Raw genomic sequence first — 22,718 nt, 5'->3', positions numbered from 1 at the left:
TGTGTGTGTGTGTGTGTGTGTGTGTGTACACGTGTGTGAGAAAGAGAATGGTTACTGAGTAGCAGGTTGCATCCATGGATGTATTAAGCAACATTTACCCAACAGATAAAAATATATCACTGTATGAATATATGATAGATAATAATATCATTGATGTTGTCTTGTGCGATATATCATTTTTGGCTTCACAGTAAACCAACATTATGGCTTTATGAGTTTACTTTAAATCAGTGGTTCCAAACTGGTCCAGCCACATATTAACAAGAACAGGGCAATTAAATAGTTACTGTTCTTGGGGAAAAAAAACACTCTTATTCTACAGCAGAAAGCCACACTTCAAAATGAAATCTCTGTGATAGAAATTTACTGTACTTCAAAATAAAATGTGTTTTCACAACAAACAAAGGAGTCACTTGAGATCTATTCAGAATGGACCTCTGACCCACCAGTTGGGAACCACTGCCCGAAACTGAATCAAATATCAACAGTAAGATATAAAATTTTATTCAATATTAAATCATTTTAGTGAGACAAAGTTGGTTATATATGATGTCCCACAGAAACCCAGGCTTGTTAAGAGAATTTTAAAATCTTAAATCTTGTTGATCTAGTTAATGATTACCTTAGTGCCTCACAGTGGTGGAACCAAGTTATTGTTTTGCAAGTTACAAGTACAGTAATACATCTTTCCCACCAAAGTTAGCATGTGCGTGCGGATTTGTCAAAAACTGGTAAACCCGCTAAATATGGTCCATAGCCTGCATTCCCACTGCCAGTGAACACACAGCTGCAGCACACGAGTCTGCCTTTCTGTCAACTGGTGTGTGTGTGCTTGTGTGCGTCGGTTGTTTTGTTGGTGTGACTGTGCGACGTCACGGGCAGGCAGGAGAACAGGTAACAGTAGACAAAAGCAGCAACAGAGGCCTTTGAAAACTTTTCATTGGGTTTTTCTTTTTATTTCTCCTACGTGTTCAGTCTGTCTTTCAAACTCGGTACAGATGTATTTGAATCTAAGCAGTTTTAGTGCTGCTTAGAAGGAGACCGGCAGTAATTAGTGGTGGCGTATTATAGCGCCTCGCCGGTTTAAGGAGCTGAAATTAGCATGCTCACCTGGGTATTGTGTTCCCATGAATGCCTATCAGAGCTGGAGGCCATTAAAAACCTGCGTCTACTGCAAAGTCATTTGACTGGGATGTGAATGCTGATCCAACGCATCCCAATTGATTAAAAAAGCCAGATGTTTGCGGGGTTTTTGTGCAGTGGGAATGAGACTAAATAAGTCTCACATTTTTCAACATTAAGTCCAAAGTCAAGACTGGCAAGTCCCAGACTTTCAGTTTCATGCCCCGAGCAAGTGGTAATACACTCTTCACCAAATGTAATTACATCTTAACAACAGAGTTAATGTTTGCTAAAAAAAAGTTTGTTAAAAAAAAAAAAAAAGCAACTGAACTTAATCTAACCAAAGTAGTGCTGACTTTGCACTTTTATCTAGCACTTTTTACAACAGAATGACTTTTGTAGGTTTCTTCCGGTCGTGTTGAATTTAACTCATTCGAAAAATGTTTTACTTTCCCTTCCTAAATTGGCTTCTGAGAAAAGGCTCAACTCGTGAAGTAATTTGAGTTACAGTCCAAGGATAGTTGCAAATCTTACATGACTGTCAAGTACAGTGTCATTTAATATGTGACTCGATGCTGACTCCAGACTAAGTCATGTGATTCGCGGCAATCAATCACACCTCCTATGTGCAACATTTATTTATTTTTAACATACCAGTATGTTAAAAAAAAACCTTTGGTAAATACATCCTCCCATAGAAGTATGTTTGTTGTGTCTAAGACACCCAAATATAAGACACATGGGTTAAGTTTTGAACTGGTGCATGTTTATTATCTCTGTCTTTAGGTCAAATTTTGGTCAATCTTGTGACTTTTTTGCCCTTTGGCTTTTACACTCTGCTTCTGTGACTTCTGCAGCAGAGCTAGAGTGTCTCTCTTCTCAATTTTTCTGAGTTGTTTCTTTTTCATCCTCTTGATCTTTGTCGTGTTCTTGATCTGTGACAAGAAAGAGACAAGGAAATTATAAACAAAAGTTAAAATTAGTGACTGAAAGGTTTTGTGTGCTTGTGTTGTTAATTAGAGGCTTTTGCCTGTTAAGCTCTTTTTATTACACAAATCAAATTCAGAAAAAGTTTCAAACTTTCTCCAGAATTTTAATATGACAAATGCAATCGAATACCATATTTAACCTAGAAGCTAAATCATTTTATCTGAACAACAGTTGACATACCACTTGCACAATCTCTGCTTTGCGTTCATTCTCTGCACGACGTTTCAAGTTTTCTTCTCTCCTTTTTCTCTTTTCCTGTAAAGCCAGAAAATATAGAATAAATGAAAAAAAATGTGCAAATATTTTAGCTTTACAGGGGATTAATTCTTCCACAGCTTTAGCTGACCTCTTTCTGTCTGGATTTCTCCTCTTTAAGCTGCAAAGAATACTGTTTCACCAGCTGCTTCTCACGCTTGGCCTCCATCTTCTTCTCCCAAGATGAGCACAGCTGTTTATCTCTGACCAGTGCAGAAAACCTAAAATACAAAATCAGAGCAGATTAATATATAACACAAGATGCTTTGTATCAGTGCCTCGTATTCAGTTTGCATCTTGTGTAAAGAAAGGATGCACTGATCCATCGTTTTTCTCCCTAAGAAAAAAAATCTGTATCTAATCTTTTCAGTATTTCTACAGTGTAAGGCAAATAAATGTTATATTTCTAATTATACTTCTAAATACTTTTTAATGCCAACCAAATTGAAATTTGAGATCAACTTCGCAATAACCTAACAGTTATAGGTTAAAAGAAAAAAAAAACATGTACCAACATTTTTTTACTGTGTTAATTTTGCTCAAATGTTTATTGTTACATGAAACATTTTTGGCCAAGTGAAAAAGTCAGATTTGGTCAGACCTGTGGAAATAGCCAGCATTTATTGGTGATTTCTTATTAATGATTTTGTGCCCTTATCACAATACTCAAGTCACAATGCAATACTTAAGTCACAATGCCCCATAATATTTTATGTTGTATCGTGGGGCCTCTGGTGATTCCCACTTCTTCTACACTGTAAAATCTGACAAGCCGATTTGACTTTAAAAATAAAATCTGGGAAACATATTGCCTTAAAAAATTTAAGTAAATATAACTATTTATCTTACTTTATATGTATTATTAAAGTTACTTAAAATTGAGTTATATTTACTTAATCTTATGAAGTTGTTGCAACAGAAAAATCAACAAGTTTAATTAAATCAATCTTTCTAAGTTATAGTAACTTCAGTAAACCAAGTATATTGCGTTCTACATTGGCTAAATCAATTTTTGTCACAATCAAGTAAGTCAGACTAAGTTGTTTTTTTTAAATTTTACTTATACATTAAGAACAAGGTTATTTCACTTGTAATGTTCAACTTGCAACAACTTAACAAAATTAAGTAGATACAGCTACTTTTTAATGCATCTTAAGTAGAAAGTAAGTAAACATAAAGTAAGATAGCTGGGCCCATATACACTTAACCATTTTGAGGCAATAAGTTTCCAATCGGTCCGTTTTAAACTGTTTTAAGCAAGATCAACCTGTCGGAGTTTACAGTCCAGCATCATTTTATATAGTGATCACATTTAGTATAGGAAAAAATCCAGATCTAAAAGTATTAAAGCTTTTAGGTAAATAACCTGGAGTAGAAGTGGTATGTTGTGAGTGTGTGTGTGTGTGTGTGTGTGTGTGTGTGTGTGTGTGTGTGTGTTATGCTGTGCATGTTGTTGTGTGCACTGTGTTTTTCACAAATGAAGTTCCTAACAGATACAGTTCTTTGAAATTGATTTGAGAAGTACAATTTCCCTCAGTAGAAGTATGCATTAGCAGAAACTGAAATAAACATAACATTAAAACGTGTAAACTACTTAGGTACTCCTCTGCATACAGCCACGGTGATATCCTCACCTCTGTTTGTTTCGGTTCTTCCATGTTCTCCCAGATTTGGGCTTTCCCAGCGGGATGACCGGATTGTGTTTTCCGCTAGAAGCCAAACGAGGCTTCTTCTCTATTGGGACGGTCTCGGGACTCGTGGGTGCCGTTTCTGCCGGGGCAGGTCCGGACTGATGCGTATCTCCGCCGCCGTTAACCCCGGCTGCGTCCGTCTCTGCCGCAGCCTCCGTCTGCAGCTCCGCAGGCTCCGGCCCGGTACACACCTCCGGTTCTGCAGACATACCGAGCTTCTCCTCGGTCTCACTCTCGAGTTTCCGACCTGAATCCCCCGTGTTTTTCTCTTCTACAGCCGGCAGCTCCTGCAGGACAGACTTCCTTGTCCTCCGGCTGGGAGTCCTCACCGGGGGTTCTGAGTCCAGCAGTGCGGCAGGAGTGCGCACTTTGCGGCCGCTGCGGGTCCGTCTGGTCTCCGGGGGATCCTGGACCTCCTCCTCTGCGGCTCCCACTTCAGAACCGGTATTTTCTTCTGACATGGCTGGCTTTCTTTTCGACATGTTTCCTGGTTAAATTAACTCTACCACATTACTTCGATAAACGTCTGTACCCACGTGTGTTCACCGCCAGCGCTGTGTACGCTGCTTTACTTCCGCTTCCATGGCGGAAGGTAAACAACGTGGGAGCGCAGCACCGCCGCCTCCTGGTTTGGAGTGTCAGCTGCAAACTCGATGCTGCACAAACTTTTGGTAAAATGGGGACAGTGAGGCATCTGATTCTGATTTTAATTATAATGTATTTAATATCGTTTTATATTTTTGTTTTATTTTTAATCACATAGGTAAAAAAGGTACCCACAGCTCAAGGCTGATTGGATTTAAGACTTTTAAGGACTTTTTAAAAGATGTAACTCAGAATGAAATTTATGGCCAATTTTACAGCAACCATATTTGAATAAAAACAGAAATCATGAACCAGTGTCAGTTCCTAGGGTTGGGGACATTTTTCCCAAATATTGTGTGTAACATAAAACATGACTATTTTGGTAATATTCATGCCTGACAAAGATTTGACATATTTAATAATAATAATAATAATAATAATTATTATTATTATTATTATTATTATTATTATTATAATGAACAGAACACCTTACCAGTTATTTTGAGATTTACAATGCAACATCAGAAAAAACATTTATAAAGTCATATTTCTCATTTCTGAGCATTTTTAAGACATGTGGAAGACATATTTAAGACATTTTAATACCAACTCAGACCTTTTTGGCCTCTAATGTTGAGATTGAAACTCTCAAACATTATTTTTTGAATGTAATTAAATACATTTTTGGGAATCTTTTCACTACTGGATACCAGAAAAAGACCCTTAATCTACTAATTTGGGATGTAATGATCTCAAATTTAGTGTTTTAATTGCAGATAAACTATGTGATATGTTGTACAATAATTTAATTATTATGGCGACACAATTTATTCACTTGTGGAGATTTTTTAATGGGAAACCACCTTTCTTTGTATTCACGAGTTATTAAATTTCACAAAAAGTGAATGTGTTTATATTTGTTATCGACAGTGCATTGGCTGCACGGCCCCATAAATTAGTGTAGCACCTGATTTTAATTATGGAAATACATTAGTTGTAGCAGCAGGCAGCTCTGCAGCAGCGATTTTGTTTGTGTTATCACCACAGCGCATGAGCAACAGCAGTTTAGCCAGGTAGCTGTCACGTGCTGCTCACGCATGCACTGTGGCCCGGCCACGATGAAATGTGAACACCCTGCTGGTAACCGGAAGCAAAACAAAAAACAAAAAGGGAAGGAAAAATGACACAGGATAGTGGTCAGGGGATTATTTGGATTGATTTGCATTTTACTGTCTGTGCTGCTGGCAAATGTGTTAGCATTACCTAGTTGCGTAGGGAACATCAATTTATCTCATTAAGCATTACTGCTCTGATGATCCACACAGCTTGTGTCAGTGTCTCTTTGAAAACTAATTTTCTAATCAGTTGACAAGTAATATATGCCATTTGCAAAGTGACACACAGACATAGGCTATAAAAAAGCAAATTACAAGTTAATTTAGGCTTTAACATCATCCAAGTGATTGGCAACCTGAAACTTTTACATAGGGTATGATAGCTGGCTAAGTTTCTACCTAACTACCCAGTTAGTTTACAGTGGACTAGCCTCTTTCCTAGTAGTTTTATTTTATGAATTATGTTAAACCCTTAAGGACAGATGCATGATAAGGTAATGTAGGAAATTGTGCTTACATATTAGTAATCTTGATAGTTAAAGGGAAACTGCTGATTTTCAACCAGCTCTCTCTGTGTCATAGCAGTGTGCAGATGTTGGGCTTCGCTCTGTGTTGCCAGCACCTGGAGGCCCCCAGCAGGGGTCTGCGGTGTAGTAGAGCTTAGCGTCACACAATTTGCCTGTTAGTCAGTTAACCTAGGGAGCAGAGTCTTATGTTAGAGCTGAGCTTTTGCCATCTAATATATTACCATTAGCCCAATACAGGTTAATTGTGCTAGTATTTTCTTAATCTATTAGCAAAATCACTTTGTTGCCATGTCTTTTTATTCCTTTTTTGGCCCTAGAATCACTGCTAAAATTCTTCGAGCCAGTCGAACCATCTCCTAGATGGAGATGGTTCGACTGGGACTGACTGAGACTGACTGTAAGTTCAGTGTATTGTAAGCCTCCTGGCTGCCTTTTTTCATCACATCTCTCATCCCTTTATAGGGATGTAAAATGAACATTTTGCATTCATCAAAGTGTTTGAAATACAATATACCACCCCAAAATTGTGCATGGAGGTTTTTCAAACATGTGTAAAGGCACTAAATAAAGGCAATCGACTGCGGTTCTACTGCCGTTAACACACTGCTGCAGCAAATGAGTCTGTCAGCTTTTATGATTGTGTTGGTTGTTTTGCTGGTGTGTCCGTGCGACATCATGGACAGACCGGAGGACAGTAATCGGTAGACAGCAGCATGAACAGAGGTCTGTGAAACCTTTACAGTAGATAACTTGTCTTTTTATATCTCTTACTTATTCAGTTTGTCTTTCAAACATGATGCAGACTAATTTGGATCAGTGTTTTAGTGCTGCTTATGAGGAGATGGATGGTAAATAGTGGCAGCACCTCACTGCATCTCACCAGTTAAGGAGCTGACATTAATGCATTCACCCTCTATGTGTTCCCATCAATGCTGATCAGAGCCAGAGGCAATAAATAAATGTGACAACTGCAGAGTCATTTGACACAAATGTTGCTGATTGTGTGCATTCCCACTGCATTAAAAATTGCGTTTTTTTTGCGCAGTGGGAACGAGCCATTAGAGAGCCTTGCCTAGTGGCCAATTAAGACTGTTTACACTGTTACTCTCCTCCACGAATCCTGCATAGACAGATGATGACCATGCCAAGTTGGGAAAAATGGCACTACTTCAATTCAAACTGAACTTTATTGGGATGTCATATGAACATTTAATGTTTTACAACACATTATAAGACCCCGATATTGTGCAAAAATACACTCACACAGACTAACAAAGCAGATAAACAAGTATATTTAAACATTCATATCTCTCACTCTCCCTCTCTCTCTTGTGTGTGTGACAGGAGACGTTTGTAAGGTGGAAGAGGATCGTCTGCCTCACCATGGTAACAAGGATACCCTGTCCCCCAGTGCCAGCAGCAGCCCCACCACCATCAAGCCCTCTGTGGACTTCTTTGCTTGGGTCCCACTGAAGCACCACTGCTACGAGGCTTGCTGTGGATGTAAGGTAGGACAGTCTCCTTTGTTTTGGGGTTTTGAGGGTACATGTTTGCTTTGATTTTGATGGTAAACTGCTTGTTTTTACATCTTATTACATACACACTCACACACGTTTTTGCTATATTTTAAGGGACTGCATTGTAGTTTTGGATGTTATATTGAATAACACTGAGTGTGTGGGTATGCAGTGCGCATTTGTAACTAATTTAGCACTGTATGTACTGATGCTGTGGTATAGAAACTACCAGCAGTTGGCAGTATACTGTGACTCAGTGTCCACCTCACCTAAGTTTGCCTGGCCAGGCTATGTTTTTATTAAGTAAGCCTTTATACAACCCCTTAAGTAAGGAGTTGTATAAACTGAGGACGCAGATGTCAACAAGATATCCTAAAGTGTCTTTAAGGACTTCATTGTCAAATTCTCTTTATATGACAAAACTGCACGTGTTTAAATTCCTGCCCTCTCTGTCTCAAAGCCCCGAGCTGAATTTCAGTTCCAATCCGCCCTAATTATTTTTATTTACCAACTCATCATGTTTTTTTACCTTTCTATAACACATAAAGTTGATGCCGACGTGCAAATTTTAGCCTTTTGTTTGTGAAAGATTTAGATTGTAAGAAACTTCTCAGTGCAGCTTCACATTTTGTTTTTTACAATCATAATTGTTAGGGAAATGCGTCTTCTTTTAAGAGAGTAAAAACAGCCACCGTATGAACCAGTTTTTTATTAAATGCAGCATGGGTGAAACTTACATCAGAGAAGAAAGCACAAAGTAAATTCAGTTTTTATGCAGAGAAACAAGTCTTCGACAAAAACAACTCCCTCTTACAACACAGGATCATCAGAGTAATTATTCTTTCGATGGTGACAGACACTTTTCTTTTACAAAATTAAGCATATTTTGTCCTGTGTGATTAGCACTTGTTTTTCATATGAGATGAAGCAGACACACAGTTCACTCAGGTTTCGTCTTCCCTTTTTTCTAACATACAGATACACAGTAAATCTAGTAAAACAAAGGTCCCTAAAACTATTTATATTTCATTATGACAATAAGTCAAAAGGCACAGTTTACTTCTAAAGTGTTACAATCTTAATGCAAAATAACATTTTTCCCCACAGTAATTTATTTTGATGAGATACTCTTTATATTCATTGACGGCCTGAAGATTTAACATGTAGATTATAATTAAATCGGTATATGTTCACCAAAGTCAGGCTGTTTTAAAGAACAGATCAGCATAAAAGGATCATGTAGTAAGTTTTCCTCCACCGTAATATCAGTTAAAACAAAAAATGCCATTTTTCCCTTTTCCACTAATGTTAATATGAAGCAGAATTTCCCCAACACCTTAGGAGATCACAACTTTTGATATTCAAACAGCCACACTATTTTCCACCTCTTTTGGATCCATGTATGTGTATGGCACCGTCAGACTCCTGTTTCTGATGGAGATGCGTGAACTCAGCGCTTGGAGTTCTCCTTGAAAAGCCTTTATATGGTGCTGAGCAATCTCCTCATCATGATGGTCCTCCAGGGACTCGCCAAGACCAACCTGATGAAATAAATGATTGATTAGAAGTTCTTTTTCCCACTAACATTTTTAATGATTATAAAACATATATTATTGGCAATATAATTCACAGATTTAGGACGAGAGTAGGACTTTTGTTCAGCAGTTCTACGAAGGGGTTTTGCTCTAATCACATAGGATGTCTTTGGTTGCTACAATACATAACTTATAAATGTGATTTATGTCACATGTTTATAAATGTGATTTATGTAATTACAATTTCACTAGGTGTCAGTCACTTACGAAGTCAGCAGATGGCTTGCTGAGTAACCATAGGGCGGCCATTGCGTTGGCTGTTGTGCCCATGTCAGGTAATGTCTGCAGTATCGTGGCCTCGCTCGTTGTTCCCTTTTTGGTTGGTGGAGGAAGCTGCAGGCTGGTGGGAGTGTTTGGCATCCAGCCTCCATAATCATACTGCAATGAATGAATGATTAGCAGATGACTAAGACTCTTTGAAGTGTAGCACTATGATCATGGTGATACAAATGTTATTCAAAATGTACTTTAAAAGCTGCATGTTTTAGCAATGCTAATGGCGTGGCTCCATCCCTAGAGCCATGGCAGTCTGTTGTTCAGTTGGTACATTACATTAGTCCACAGTAGGGATGATACGATCCGATCTCAAACATCGGGGGCCAATCAAGGCATTTTATGACTGATTGGGATCATGAATACTTAGTTTACAGAGCCTGATTTAATCCGTTGTTTTTTGTCAGCTGTCACACAGATTAATATTTGTGGCTTTGAGACAAATGTCTTTACAACTTTCTGCTGGATCGCCCTTAAATTTGGTTCAGACTAAGGTTAAACTTGACCTCAGGATAAACTGATAACTTTGGTGACTTTCTGGCTTTTCATCCACCGCCATCATCACAATATATATGTTTTGTTGTCGTTGTTGTTGTTGTTGTTGTTGTTGTTGTTGTTGTTGTTGTTGTTGTCGTCGTCCAACACTTTTTTTTATTTACAAATACCTTCAAGACATTGTGTTTTGTGCTAATTAGCAAATGTTTGTGATCTTAGTAAGCTTTACACCTAGTAAAAATTAACATGTTAGTGTTCAATTAACTTTTTAGTACAGCACCATATTATATAGAAAACAGATCAGAGTATTTTAAAAAACAACATAAATATATTGGGTGTAGCTGGCAGTGTGTGGTGTATTTTGCCTTCAGCATGACTCCTCTGCATATGTGAGCTACTATTGGAGAGCTGGAAAGATGATTGTGTAAATCCAGCTTGTTTCCTGGTGTTTGAAATGTGTGCAGCAGGCTAATCAGAGTTTTTTGGTGGTGTTGTATCAGAAAAACTGCAGACCTCTTCTCATTTCGGTAAATTAAAGGCTTCACCTGTCCAGTGTTCACAGCTGAGTGCTGTCCCGAGCAAGTGAAGATCACCATGGTGACAAACTTGACCAACTCAGCCACATTGGTGAAGCTCTGTGGAATTCCTGAGAATGAGAGGAAATAAACTGCATTTCATAAAGACATCTATATGATGAAATGAAATGTTGATTGTTTGCATTACGATCATATAATATAAAATATAAATGTGCTTTTCTGTAAAGCCCACCTGTGTCTTCCTGGGAAAGGAATCCATGTTCAAAAATGTCTGAAATCCACAGCTGCAGTTCAGAGTCTTCCTGGACATCAGTGTCACTCTTGTAGTAGAAGCTGAGAATGCCCTTCACAAACCTTTGAGAAATGTGGATAAGTAAAAATAAAAAATACATTCTTAGTTAAATTATGCATTTTTTTTTTACACAGTGTAGCGTTATTACTTCTGTTGTTTTTAAGAATTTAGTGCCATATTTGACACAGCCTGCTGAGTTAGATAAGTAGATCGATACAACTCTCACATTTGTGTTAAGTACAGCTATGTGGCAGTTAGCCTAGCTTAGCACAAAAACTGTTAGTGAGGGGAATTGGTAAGCCTGCCTTGCTTCAAAATTCAAATATATGCAGATTAGTACTTCTAAATATTACTAATAAACACATTTTATATATTTTGTTTAAGCAATGCAGAAACAGAAGCAGTGGGTTTTAATGTGAGTCACGTGCTTGAATTATCTCTTGGTAAACAGGTGGTCAGAGGCAGTGACTTCCTGGAGCCTTAAAATTCCAGGCGTAAACAAACAATACAAAAAATGTTCATTAATGAGCTTCAGAGATGTCGCTGGCATTTTGTGATGTTTGTTTGAGATCTTCCAGTCTTTGCGTTTAGCTAAGATAATAGCCTCTTTATTGTTGCTCCATACTTGACACGCAGACATGTGTCACCTTTATTACCTTTAGTTGATATCTTTAGGTTATTGACAGGAAACTCTTCACACATGTTGCAGCTTTTCAGAAAGACTGATAAAAGAAATCATTTTGGGGGGAAATGACTTACTTACATAATAACAAACAAAAGGTAGCTAACAGAGATGGTGTTCGAGAGGATTTGGGCACTCTACACTCTATAGGAAATAGTCTCCACGTGAACAAGCATTGTATCCCCATTACTGATTGCCACTCTGCACAGTAAATTGCTTAACTTTAGTTTACAGTATACTGGTAAACACAACCTCATTCAACAGTAAGTCATCTACTGATCAAATCCGCCAAGACTCTCTCTGTAGGATTCCCTTCCAGGCATCATTTACCTGAGCTTGGAGCACAATTTAGGGAAGATCTCAATGTTGTGAAATGCACTCTCTGATCCTGCATTTATACTCTCACGGTGCTTTCCTGGAGGGACTGCTGCTCCCTACTGGAACAATCTGATTAACACAGATGTGTTGCTTTTGTGCTGGCCAGCTGATTTGCCCTGTCCTCAGTACAAGTATTAGTATACCCCTTTCCCTCCAAAGATAGTGTGTGATGGCGTGACATTGCATTTCACCGGTTAAGGAGCTGAAATTACAACATTCACCTGGTGTTGGGTTCCCATCATTTCCAATCAGAGCTGAAAATGATAAAGACCTGTGTCTACTGCAGAGTCATTTGACCCAGGTGTGAATGCTGATCGTACACATTCTCATTGCATAAAAAAAAACAGATGTTAGCAGGTCTTATCACATTTTTTGTGCAGTAGGAATAAGGCCTTATATGTGAGTCTGTTGTTTGCTTGGTTCCTTTCAAGCGAACAACAACATTATTAGCGTTGAACAACTTCTCCCAAAAATTGAAAAGGAAACCAAATCCTGTGCAGAAATTTAAACCTAACTCTCATGTGAGAGACACACTGTGCAAAGCATGTTTTTTCCCTCTTCAGTAATCTTAAGAGCTTTGAAATGCATTTTAATTAACCCTAATTCTGTGTTGGTCTTTATGGTGCACAGCATGACAACTACAATCACTGATCTAACTCACTAGTAGTATATAATTAGTATACCAATGCAGAATAGAAACTGGCTATAGTACCCGTGGATGATATCCCAAAGCCTGAGTCCATCATCCCTGTAGTAGAAGTTTGGCAAATCCATCAGTCCACGATCTACAATGTCCTCTTTTATGCAGAGGGACCTGTAGGTCACTGAGGACAGTGAGCTCTTCAGGAGTGCTGTCATACCCTCTCCACCAGAAGCTGCAAACTAGCAAACAGTCAAATATGTAGAAAATGTAGTAAGAGACAAATACTGCAAATGATATTTTAAAAAAACATTCATTGTTAATGTCTACTGAGCGAGTTGGTCTTTTTGTACCTTTGTGAAAACTCCAGTCTCAGATATGAGATTCTCTCGAGCCAAGAAGTTGATATGCAGAGTGTAGCGAGTGTGGGGTACAAGGACCTGAGAGAAAGCAGTAAAACTATTACTTGTTAACCAAGTTGTTCATCTTGGTGCTTCTGTTCCTTTTAGCAGTTTGAAATACTTGACTACATATATATATATATACACTGAAACTATTTGATTTTTCATTTTGGAAGATTCAAAAATCAGCATTTTGGAAAAACTAAGAGTTCAGTAAGTTCAGTACTCTCCTTCAGTTACCTTGTACAGTGGATGCTTCCTGGACACGTTGCGCAGCAGTGACACTGTAAACACTTCAGCCAGCAGATGAGTGCGCAGCAGATGAGCATTGAGTTGATGTTCGTTGAAATCTGCACTTCTCACAAAAATCTTGGCCGTCAACCAGTCATACTCAGAATCAGTAGGAAGGAAGATGGGGTTATCATCTGCTGGAGTCTGCTTCAGCTGCAGGAGAGGGAAGGGTGTGTGATTCAGTCCTTGGATCCAGTGCCAGTACTGGTCAATAATGTAAACAGGTTTTCCATAACTGTATGTTTGCCTTTTTACTGTAGTTTTCAAAGGGTCAACTTGAGAACATTCCTTAATTTTACATACACCAAGGCTTGTGTGTTAATGAAATAATAATGATTTGACTTGTTTGTGTCAGACTCGACTATAAGCCCGTCCAACTTGGATCTGGCAATGGGAGGAATTTTAATGCCTCTGCACTAGTGATAGCCGAGGCCAGGGGCTTTATGTTTTTCAGTAGTCTAGCTTGCTGGCCCATTCATGTCAGTGCGATATCTCAAGAATGCCCTCAGGGAATTTCTTCAAATTTAGCAAATTTGAACTCAAAGATGAGCTAATTAAAATTTGGCGGCCTTGGTCAAAGGTTAAGATAACTATGACCCTGTCTGTCTCATTCTTGTGAATACAGTATCTCAAGAACACCTTGAGGAAATTTCTTCAAATTTGGCACAAACATTTGAGTGGACTCAATGTTAAAACTGATTAGATTTTGGTGGTAAAAGGTAAAGGTTACTGTGACCTTGCATCATAAATGCAATATCTGAAGATGGCCATGAGGGAATTTCCTCAAATTTGGCACAAACATCCACTTGGACTCAAGAACGAACTGATTAGAACCTTGACCTCCCAAAACATGGTTGTCCACCTTAAAACTGTGCTGATTGTTTAGATCTTCTGTGCTGGGAAGATCAGTGTGAAGCATTCATGATGTCAAAGACATGACGACACTGTAAGTGCAAGTTGACTGGTGCAAGTAGGCATACAGCCGCATGGCGTTATTTCTAGTTTGACATGACTCAGCCACAGGCTGGAAGAAATGAACTGTCTTTCCTAGCAGCATCACTACTATCTAGATACTAGACATGGGAGCTGCTACGTGCATAGAACACAGTATCTTGCTGAAAGGTGGATGCTTCCTATTTCCGGGTAATGTAAGTCTTACAGTTTGAATGATCATTGCCTTAATTAATACTCAAACTTAAAGCTTCACTATAAGCTATATTTGAGTGCTAAACTCACCTGAATAGCAAGTGGCATCAGCTTATCATCAGGTGTTTTGTGGAGCAGGACAAGTGGAGCCATCAAGTACTGTTGCTTCCCATGAATGGTGTTTGCTTTCACTCCATCCAAACGCTTGTAGTCACACAGGAATATGTTGCCAATCTGTTTAAGTAAGGATGAGAAATGATTTAATTCACATGCATTTAATGTGGATATGACATATACTGAGTGAACATGAGTGCAACATGCAATTCCAAATTTAATGTGTCATGGGGAAAAACATATTTTTTTTTCTAAAACTAAGGTCAATCAGTGTCAAGACATCACCTCCATTTCATCTTCCAAGCTAAACTGACCACTGGGGAAGACCATGCTGTCAGTGACAGGAAAGTTATCCGGCAGAGCTGAGCAACGTTGGATGATCATGGGGTGGACACCATTTAAAAACTGGTAGCCAAAAAAATCATCCTCCCTCCAATGTTCCTGGACATAGTCTGGAAAAAGAAAAAAGTTGAACTTAACTGATTTTCAAACTTTGGCCATGAGAATCTTGCTGTTGTCAGCTTAACTCTACACTGTATGTAAAGTGAAACTTTGAAATAGTAAAAAATATTTTACACAAAATTTGGATTCCAAACATGATACTTCCAGTTATGTCAGAATCAACAAAATCACAAATTGAGTATTGGATGTTCAAATATTCTTCGCAGTTTAATGACTGCAAATCAGAAATATTTATGTATGTAAATATGTATGTATTTAAGTACTACATATGGCCCAAGAACTAGCAGGCTTGAGAAACTGTCATCTTGTCTGGATGCTAATCATGTTAAATTAGGCTGCTACTAAGGCTATTATTATTATTATTATTATGATTCATACAGTATCAAGTATTCCATTAAATTATCATGACAGTACAGTACCTGATATGTCAGTGTGTTTACACCAGAACACCCCCTTGATATCATCAATATCACGCCAGTTCTCTGTGGAAGTAGCCAGTCCCTTCAGGTGCAGCTCAGCCAGCCTAGAAAATAAAAGTAAAAAGTAACTTTACTATGATGCCTTAAATTGTTTTGATTGTCAGGTACATATTTACATTGATAGAAAATTATCTTATGGAATATGAGGACTTCACCCTTTTACTGCAGTTAACTTAAACCCAAGGTCCTTGGTCCAGGAGAACTTGACCTCAGAGGGCAGATCGGAAAGGTCTTCTGCCTCCATGATGTGGGGTATTCCTTTTTTATGCACACTCCAGCTGGGAAAAAAATGAAGAGTAGAAGGTGAGGAACTATGGACAAACTAGATACCAGTGCATCTGTAGTTGTAATTCAGAGCATGCAAGCATTGTGTTGAGACATATTCATGTATTCAGTAACTTTCAGTAACTTAGATTTTAATATGCCCCGTCAAGTGCAACGATGTTGGTGGCTAGTTTATCATTATACTCATGAAGACTGGAAAAAATTACTGGAAATCACACAACAAGCATATACATTCCAAAATATCAAAAAGCATTGCAATATTAAACAAAGCAAAACAGGTTTTAGATCATAAGTCACTCCACATTCTGTCCTGTTCACTGGTTTCATCTTATTGAAGTTACTGTGCAGAGGTGCAGAGGTCTGGGGCAACAATTACAAAACTGCACTGAAGTCACTAAACATTCTTCAAAAAAAAAGCAATATGCATCTTTCACAAAGCTGGGTACCAGGATCATACAGACCCATTATATTTACAGTCAGAAATAATAAAACTTGAAGATCTGGTCCATTATCAAACAGCACAAATATTGTTTAAAGCAAAAAATAATTTACTAGCATCAAATATTTAAAAAAAAGTTTACAGGAAGAGAAGGCATTTATAATTTAAGACGTTTATTTAATTTTAAAACTCCTAGCGAACAATAAGGAAAGGTTTTGTAATTCTCTCTGTGAAGTGAAACTATGGAACAGACTGAATGAGGATCTTAAAAACTTTGAAGACATGAAGCAATTTAAAAAGAGGTTCAAACTACTCAAATTTGTAATTTATATTTGTAATATATATTTTTGATAAAAGTACATGCATCAACCATGAATTTATAATTGTGATATATTGTAAGACTATTGACCTGGAGAAATATATAATTTGATCAGTTTACATTATTTATTATTGTTAATAGGAAGCTGGATAATTAATCTTCAGGGATTTATGGAGAAGGGGTGGGATTAAATAAGTGTATACTTCTTCCCACTCCTTTTCGGACATGTAAATCATACTATGTGAATTGTGTTTTAGAATCCTTTGTGTGCTTCTTGTTTATTTAGCTGTATTTTCATTCTTGTATCATTTCTCTTTACATTTTCATAATAAAACCAGAGCAAAGCAATCCCAACCAATATAATTCACAAAGGCAGAGGAGGTTTGGGTGCATTTTAGTTTTGAGGTGGATTAAGTTACACTTTGACTAGGGTCTGAGTACTCACCGATAGTCTTTCTCTCGCTGATTCCGATCTGGCTGCCGACTGAACCAGCCAAAAAAAGCCTGCCTGGTGTTGGTTGTTAAAACTGTGGGCACTTCTGCTTCTTGACCTGCAAACTCTGTATAGTCCATATTGCAGAACTTGAATGTCTTTTATGTCAACTTTTGTCAGTGAACACTGTACAGGATGTAAGACAAGTACATTTTTTACAAACCATTGTAAAGTCCGATTTTATTTTCAGGCACTTTGTTGTCAGTGTTGCGGCAATAGATGACAAAGTTAAAGGTGTCTCCTGTAGAAAAAAATAACCCAATGTGAGGATTTCGGAAGGGCTGTTTGTCCAGCTCTGTCAGGAACACATTTTTATAACAAAGAGGAGGCAGACAACAAATAAAAGTCATATAGAAATAAATTAGGTACTATAAAACAACACTCAAGGAACATGGAGGATGCTAAACCAATTCTAATGAAAATTTCATGCTGAAGAGGAGATTGTTTGTCAGACTCCCAAAGCTTGAAAGAGATTCACAGCAGGGTTTTAAATTGTTGAGGTATTCAGTATGTTAGAATTAATTTACTCCAGCTTGTTTATCGTGCAGCCTCCAGGACTGAACTTTGTTCTCTGTCTGCTGTCGTCAGTGAATAGCATACAGCATGTCAGACAAGCAAGTTTCCACAAACCTTTTCCCTCTCTGACGCGGGGCCCCGTGCTGTCAGTGTTTCCGCAATAGATGGTAAATTTGAAGGTGTCTCCTGCAGGGGAAGAGAACCCAATGTCTGGGCCTTGGAAGGGCTTTTTGTCTGGCTCTATCAGAAACAGATATTCAGAACATAGAACAAATGAGGCAGGTTACAAATATGAGATAAAAAATAAATAAATTAAATATTATGATATCTAATAGGAAGGACACATTTTGGAACAAGAGTTACACTCAAGGAACATGGAGAGTGCTTAACAGCATAATTTAAAAAGGCACTGGAAAAGCAGACAATCCAATTTTTTTGTAAAAGATAGCAGTATAATATTGAATACAGCAAGAGAAATTGGCAATAAATTGATTTTAAATGTTGAATACAATGTAGCTAATGAGACTGTGGAACCAGATAGAAGATAAGAACAGTTTACTTGAAAACCTGTTCATAAAAAACTCCAGCTCCATTATAATTAGGTGTCTTGATGAAAAGGAAAGACTTGATATTGTTTAAAAAACACTATCCACTATCCCAATGACAATGTTATAGAAAAGAGCTATTGTAAATTGTAAATCAGTTGGATTATTACAAACCAATCAATGCACTCTTTATTAACTTGCATGCTTTAAAACTTTGTAAAATAATTGATATTTCCTGTCAGTATGTCTTGTTTACTATTTAAATTCATGCCTTATTGTTATTCATTCTTTTCTATGTGCATTGTTTTTGGAATATATTTCTGCTCCAGCTTGTTTGTAGTGCAGCTTCTAAAACTTGTCTTTTTATGTCTTCTGTGATCAGTGAACAGCATTTAGGAAGCCAAACAAGCAAATTTCCACAAACCTGTTCCCTCTTGGGGTGTACCATTCTGGGGATCGCTGTTAAAATCTAAGGTGTAGACCTCGGGGGCAGGTAAACCAATATCTGGATTTTGAAAAGGTAAATATAACAATTAAAATGGAAAATAATTTAATCAAAGCTGAAGTGTAGAGCATAGAAAAAAATGTGTGTGTGTGTGTGTATATATATATATATACACATATATATATATATACATATATATATATATATATATATATATATATATATACACATATATATACACTTAGTTTAGAGTAAGTTATTAACAACTTACAGCAACATTGCGTGGTTTACCTTACAACTGTACATAACACATTCTCTTCCCTTCTCACTGTGACACTCTCTGTCTCAAACAAACATGTACACACACACACACACACACACACACACAAACACACACACCCACACACACACGCACACACACACACACACACACACACACAAACACATAGCTTGGACTCAGCCCTTGTCTTTGTCCTCATCTTAGTCCTCAGTGCTGATAATAGTGCTATTATAATGCATAAGGTTGGCTGTTTGTGGGTCGGATTGGATTGGGTTGATTGATTAACACATATTTTTGTGGATTGGTTGGTGCAAATTCACTGTAAAATCTGAAGAGTTTATCTTAGTTGAAATAATCTTGGGAACTGATTTCCCTGAAAAAGCAAGGTAAATATAACCATTAATCTAAATTTATGTTTCCTTTTATATCCAAGTTATTGCAATTTAAAAATGACAAGTAAAATTACTTGTTAGCAACTTCAGACAACCAAGGTAGTCTAACTTAACATGATCATGACAAAGAGGATTTTGTAAATGATAAAGTTAGGAGGTTACAAATATGAGATTAAAAAATAAATCACTTAAATATTATGAGATTTAATAGGAAGGGAGGAGACATTTTGGAGCAAGAGTAACACTCAAGGAACAAACCTTTTTCCTCTTGGGGTGCACCAATCTGGCGATAGCCGGGAACGTTGAAGGTTACTCCCTCGGGGGCAGGGAACCCAGTGTCTGGATTTTGAAAGGGTAAAGATAACAATTAAATTGTAAAGTAAATTAATCACTGAAGTGTAGAACATAGAAAATAAACCTCTGTGTGTGTGTGTGTGTGTGTGTGTGTGTGTGTGTGTGTGTACTTACAGTGTGCGTAATGACTGTGTGCTGCTTATGAATTTTCCTGGGGATGTTGCTCTTGACACCCACTGCAAATGTAAGGGCTACCATTGGTGGGCCACAGGCTCAATCATTATGCTCGTCTACCTCATTTAGCAATAGATAGTAGCGAAAACTCATCACTTATTACCTATTTTGTCATAGTGTAAGCTGTTTTGTTGAGTTGCTTGTTAGCAAAATACTGTGAATTGTTTAAGTTTTTGGAAGGTAAAAAAGGGAAGTGAAGCTGTAATGTAATGCTGTGGACAATTTGGGAAAATAATAAAGAGTGTTACTGTCTTGGTTCACACTGGTTCAACTTAGGCTTGCCAATTTACCAACGCCTAGTCCCAACCCCAACCCAAGTCTCTGTGCTTTGGAGTCAAGTTTCTCTTCTGCATCCTGTTTTTACTTTAGATATCTGCTTTACTTCACTGTTTCATTTTTGCTTTCAGCTTTATAGGAGTTGTGTTGAGTTACTACTGATAAAATAAACCCAACATTTTAATATTTTGCTGAATCATAATAAAATCTTTTACGTAACATGTAAGACATGTAACATATAGCCTTTTTAATTGTGAAGAATTTATAGGAAATTAAATGTGTTCATCACTGAATTAGCTGAACCTCATTAGCAGCTTTTCTTTAATAAAAATAAGTCTGTTAAGCAAGAGTACAAGCAGAAACAGCCACAGTTAGATGAAGGGGGGCAGACAGCGGGCTCTTACTGCACCTCTGCAAACAGCTCACCCTCAGCACTGAAAAACACTTGATCAGCATAACCTCAAGGGAACTTAAAGCTGTGGATCAGCCCACTGTTTTGAATGTCATCACTCATCTGTCAGTGGTTTAAGACACAGCTACAAGCTGATAGCCTTGTTTTAATGGAGACGCACACCCCCGCTGCACTGGGCTGACGTGCTGAGTCAAACCAAACCAAACCAAGCCACTTAGGGCGGCTACCATGGACACAGACGAAATCCACATAAAATTTATCAAATTTTCCCTTTAACAGATGTTTATTGTTGATATTATTAATAGAAGAACAACAATTTCCACAATAGAAAGCTATATAATGTGTCGTGAAACGAGGTTTAAAAAATCTTGTAATTAATTTACTCCAGCCTCATCGTAGTGCAGCCTCCAGAACTTGAATCTCTTTAAATCCTTTGCGGTCAGTGAACATTGTACAAGAGTCAGACAAGCAGATTTCCACAAACCTGTTCCCTCTATGAGGCTGGGCACCTTGCTGTCACTTTTCTCAAGATTGATTTGAGGGCCGTAGATGTTTCCTTCAGGCAAAGAGGGCCCACTGTCTGGGTTGCGGAGGGGCTGCTTCTTTGGCTCTTTAAGGAACATTTTTTTTTAAATGGATCAAAAGAGGCAGAAATTCCAAAAAAGGTTGGACACACCTACATATATATGTATATAGCTAACTTGTCATAAATGTACTTTGTAGTCAGTGAACTGTGTACAGGATGTCAGGCAAGCAAATTTCCACAAACCTTGTCCCTCTCTGAAGCTTTGCATCTGACTGTCAGTAATCCAGCTGTAGATGGGAAACTTGTAAAGATCTCCCTCAGGGGATTTCACTTCCACCTTGTTAGGAAGCCAGTTTTCTGGAGTAAATAAGGACTGCTTGTCCAGCTCTATCTGGACCAGCTTTCCGATAGAGACAGGGCAGGACACGGTAAAACTACACACCTGGAGCAATGACAGAAATGATTTGAAAAGATGATTTGATAAAGTGTATTGACTGAGCTTAATCATCCCAATAAATAGCATACGATTACTGAAGGTGAAACCTTGTGCACTAAGCACAGTATGTGCACTGCATAAAATATACATTTTTTAAAGATTATTGGGACCTTTTGTTGCTTTGGTCATCTTTGTGGCTGTCGGTTGAAGATTTGTGGCACATATCCCATTTCTGCCCACATCAGTCTGAGTTTGTGAGGGCTTTCATCAGCTTCTCTAAATGTATATTTTCTGTGCTTATACTTTTATATAGTTAAAGCTGAGGAAGTGTGTGACGTATTTAAACATAGAGCAGAATAATCCAAACTTACTGATCCTCTCATGAAAGATGAATCTCCGTCTGTGTCCATGAGCCTGGTGCGCTCGCTGTTCCCATCTGTGCCCACCAGCTTAATGAAGACCTGGTCAGAAGTGCCGGCATCGTCCACATAGGAAGTGGATACGGTCACTTTATAATCCTCCATTGTCACTCTGGAAAGCAAAAGAATCATAGCGAGGACAAATAAATTATAACTTTTTTTTTCTATAATAACCACTTCAGCACTGATTAGGTTAAATGTCACTACATGAAGCAGAAAAACAACCTTTAAAATACAGGTAATTTGTATGTCGTGGTTGCTGAACCTTTATCTTAACTCTTGGAAGTACTGCAACAATCTTGGTGTCAGTATTGCATAACATAGATTTTTCTTTTGTTATAGAATTCAGTTTCTGTATACCCACCTCTATGTATGTACTGATGTTTAGTTATTCATTATCCATATTTTACATTTTTATTATTATTTATTTTTGTTTATACTTATTTGCATACTTATTTTTGTTTAGTCCTGTCTGCTTGTTCTCATTTATGTCCTGTGGAGGAAGCCTGTGGGGAGGAGAGAGGGGGTTCTGGGAAAAAAAAATAGAAAATGCATTCTGTAATACCTGTCAGTACATGCGCAACACAATTTCTGATTTTTTTCAATAAACTATTGAACAGACAAGACTGGTATCACAATGACAATGGCATTAGCAAAGGGTATTATAATAACTAAATCATATTTTCTTCTCACTGATTTATTACAGTCCATTTGCTAAAAAAGTAATTTTGTCGCTCTCACCTTTTAATGAGACCAGAAGTTCATTTCATTCTGCTCCGCTGATAAAAATGTCCCCACTGATCTCTCTTTTTATACAAACA

At 37.8% G+C, this 22,718-nt stretch overlaps 2 protein-coding genes and 1 long non-coding RNA gene across 5 annotated transcripts in view; 1 reads left to right on the top strand and 2 right to left on the bottom strand.

Moving 5' to 3' along the window:
* LOC148190001 (uncharacterized) overlaps positions 1 to 15,044 on the top strand; it is a 21,092-nt gene extending 6,048 nt beyond the window's left edge. Inside the window, exons 3-4 of the long non-coding RNA XR_015776277.1 lie at positions 7,630 to 7,793; positions 14,908 to 15,044. This is a non-coding gene — a long non-coding RNA (uncharacterized LOC148190001). The remainder of the gene's footprint in view (positions 1 to 7,629; positions 7,794 to 14,907) is intronic.
* Positions 1,745 to 4,654, bottom strand: ccdc86 (coiled-coil domain containing 86). The gene is made up of 4 exons (XM_088075949.1): positions 4,002 to 4,654; positions 2,459 to 2,588; positions 2,293 to 2,367; positions 1,745 to 2,057 (listed from the first exon to the last, which is right to left on the bottom strand). Exons 1-4 carry the CDS (start codon positions 4,538 to 4,540, stop codon positions 1,905 to 1,907), a joined length of 897 nt encoding a protein of 298 aa, XP_087932075.1. The 5' UTR covers positions 4,541 to 4,654; the 3' UTR covers positions 1,745 to 1,904.
* On the bottom strand, positions 8,497 to 22,718 carry LOC121938522 (polyunsaturated fatty acid lipoxygenase ALOX15B-like). 3 transcript variants are annotated; one of them, XM_088075950.1, is made up of 21 exons: positions 22,639 to 22,718; positions 22,350 to 22,426; positions 21,850 to 22,009; positions 21,286 to 21,484; positions 21,001 to 21,126; positions 19,559 to 19,639; positions 18,608 to 18,688; positions 17,753 to 17,878; positions 17,286 to 17,363; positions 17,075 to 17,189; positions 15,742 to 15,864; positions 15,527 to 15,630; positions 14,931 to 15,097; positions 14,622 to 14,765; positions 13,335 to 13,538; positions 13,047 to 13,133; positions 12,766 to 12,935; positions 10,934 to 11,055; positions 10,711 to 10,811; positions 9,605 to 9,775; positions 8,497 to 9,343 (listed from the first exon to the last, which is right to left on the bottom strand). In XM_088075950.1, the coding sequence occupies exons 3-21, from the start codon at positions 22,000 to 22,002 to the stop codon at positions 9,164 to 9,166; spliced, it is 2,532 nt and encodes an 843-aa protein (XP_087932076.1). In that variant the 5' UTR covers positions 22,003 to 22,009; positions 22,350 to 22,426; positions 22,639 to 22,718; the 3' UTR covers positions 8,497 to 9,163. The 3 variants fall into 3 exon arrangements, with proteins under 3 accessions (XP_087932076.1, XP_087932077.1, XP_087932078.1); XM_088075951.1 differs by having other exon boundaries at positions 22,350 to 22,403; positions 22,639 to 22,685; XM_088075952.1 differs by lacking the exon at positions 22,639 to 22,718 and having other exon boundaries at positions 22,262 to 22,405.

This window comes from Plectropomus leopardus, chromosome 3 (assembly GCF_026936395.1).
Source record: "Plectropomus leopardus strain MGB_pleo_1.0 chromosome 3, ASM2693639v1, whole genome shotgun sequence".
Classification (NCBI taxonomy): domain Eukaryota; kingdom Metazoa; phylum Chordata; class Actinopteri; order Perciformes; family Serranidae; genus Plectropomus; species Plectropomus leopardus.
The sequence above is the reverse complement of the archived record's forward strand: the minus strand, read 5'-3'. Positions and strand labels throughout refer to the sequence as shown.